The sequence below is a fragment of the Rhagoletis zephyria genome, unplaced genomic scaffold, assembly GCF_001687245.7.
Source record: "Rhagoletis zephyria isolate East Lansing unplaced genomic scaffold, Rhagoletis_zephyria_1.1 Rzeph_scaffold_86641, whole genome shotgun sequence".
Lineage (NCBI taxonomy): Eukaryota > Metazoa > Arthropoda > Insecta > Diptera > Tephritidae > Rhagoletis > Rhagoletis zephyria.
In genome coordinates, this window is record NW_016243689.1 from 1 (window position 1) to 1,001 (window position 1,001).

The window sequence follows — 1,001 nt, forward strand, 5'->3', positions numbered from 1 at the left end:
TATTAGAAAGGAAGATACTGAAGAAGATGTTAGCGAATCGGGTAATAAAGGCGCTGTGGAAAGTGCGAATCATGCCAGCGAAAAGGAGAGCGATGAAAAAGACAAACTCGAAAATAATACAACCGAAGCTACAACTGATTCGGAAGATCTCAATGAAAAGGGCGGGTCCACAGAAAAGGATACCAGTGAACAGCTTGTCGAAAGTAGTTCCACATACATCGATATTACCGCTGAGGAAAGTCACGATATTAGAATAAAACCCGATTCCGCAGATATAACCGACAACTCAAAGGACAAGGAAACTATGAGCAATGAAGACGATAATGTAACTAACGCAGCCAATATACAGCACCACTACACCAACTTGCCACCAGCTGAGCAAACAGAATCAAATGAAAGACAGGAACCCAGCAGTGAAGTAGCAACAGAAATTGAAGTGACTACGGCGCTGCCGGTCGAAGAGATTATCACGACCGAAAAGAATGCTGTAGAACATGAAAATGAAAGCGCAGAACATGAAACCGTTACTGATGTTACGATAATGATATCTGATGAAATCGACAGCACAGAATCCGATGAAGATCCCTATATTAAACTTGGTGAGACCACTATAAAATACACTGAAAGCTTGAACAACGTTGATGTGTCGGACAACGTCATGAGCGCCGAAGAGGAGGCAACAAGCACTGAAGGCGCTGATATTGAGCCAACGTCACCAACGCTGCCACAACCGATACAAGTGGATGTGTCGGAGTCAACGACGCAAGATGTGCAGCAGTCTAACGAAGAGGCTGAAGAGGAATCCCAGCCAACGCAGTTTGCTGAAAACGTAGTTGCAGCACAGCCATCAAAAGAGGCAGATGCAATTACAAACACATCTGTGGACGAGGCGAACACGCCAGATTCGATCGAGCAAAGCGATGTAACCGAACAAGCTCCAACTCAGCAAACAACAAATCCGATTCAAACTTTTGTTACACAACAACGACCTCAAGTGCCAC

The 1,001-nt window shown here is 44.7% G+C and overlaps 1 protein-coding gene across 1 annotated transcript; it reads left to right on the plus strand.

Annotated features, from left to right (window-relative positions):
• Nucleotides 1–50: 50 nt before the first annotated feature.
• Nucleotides 51–994, plus strand: LOC108357899 (serine/threonine-protein phosphatase 4 regulatory subunit 2-like; the record flags this gene model as incomplete). The annotated part of the gene is made up of 1 exon (XM_017608968.1): nt 51–994. A coding segment is annotated over one exon (944 nt), but the record flags the coding sequence as incomplete, so codon positions are not given.
• Nucleotides 995–1,001: the final 7 nt, after the last annotated feature.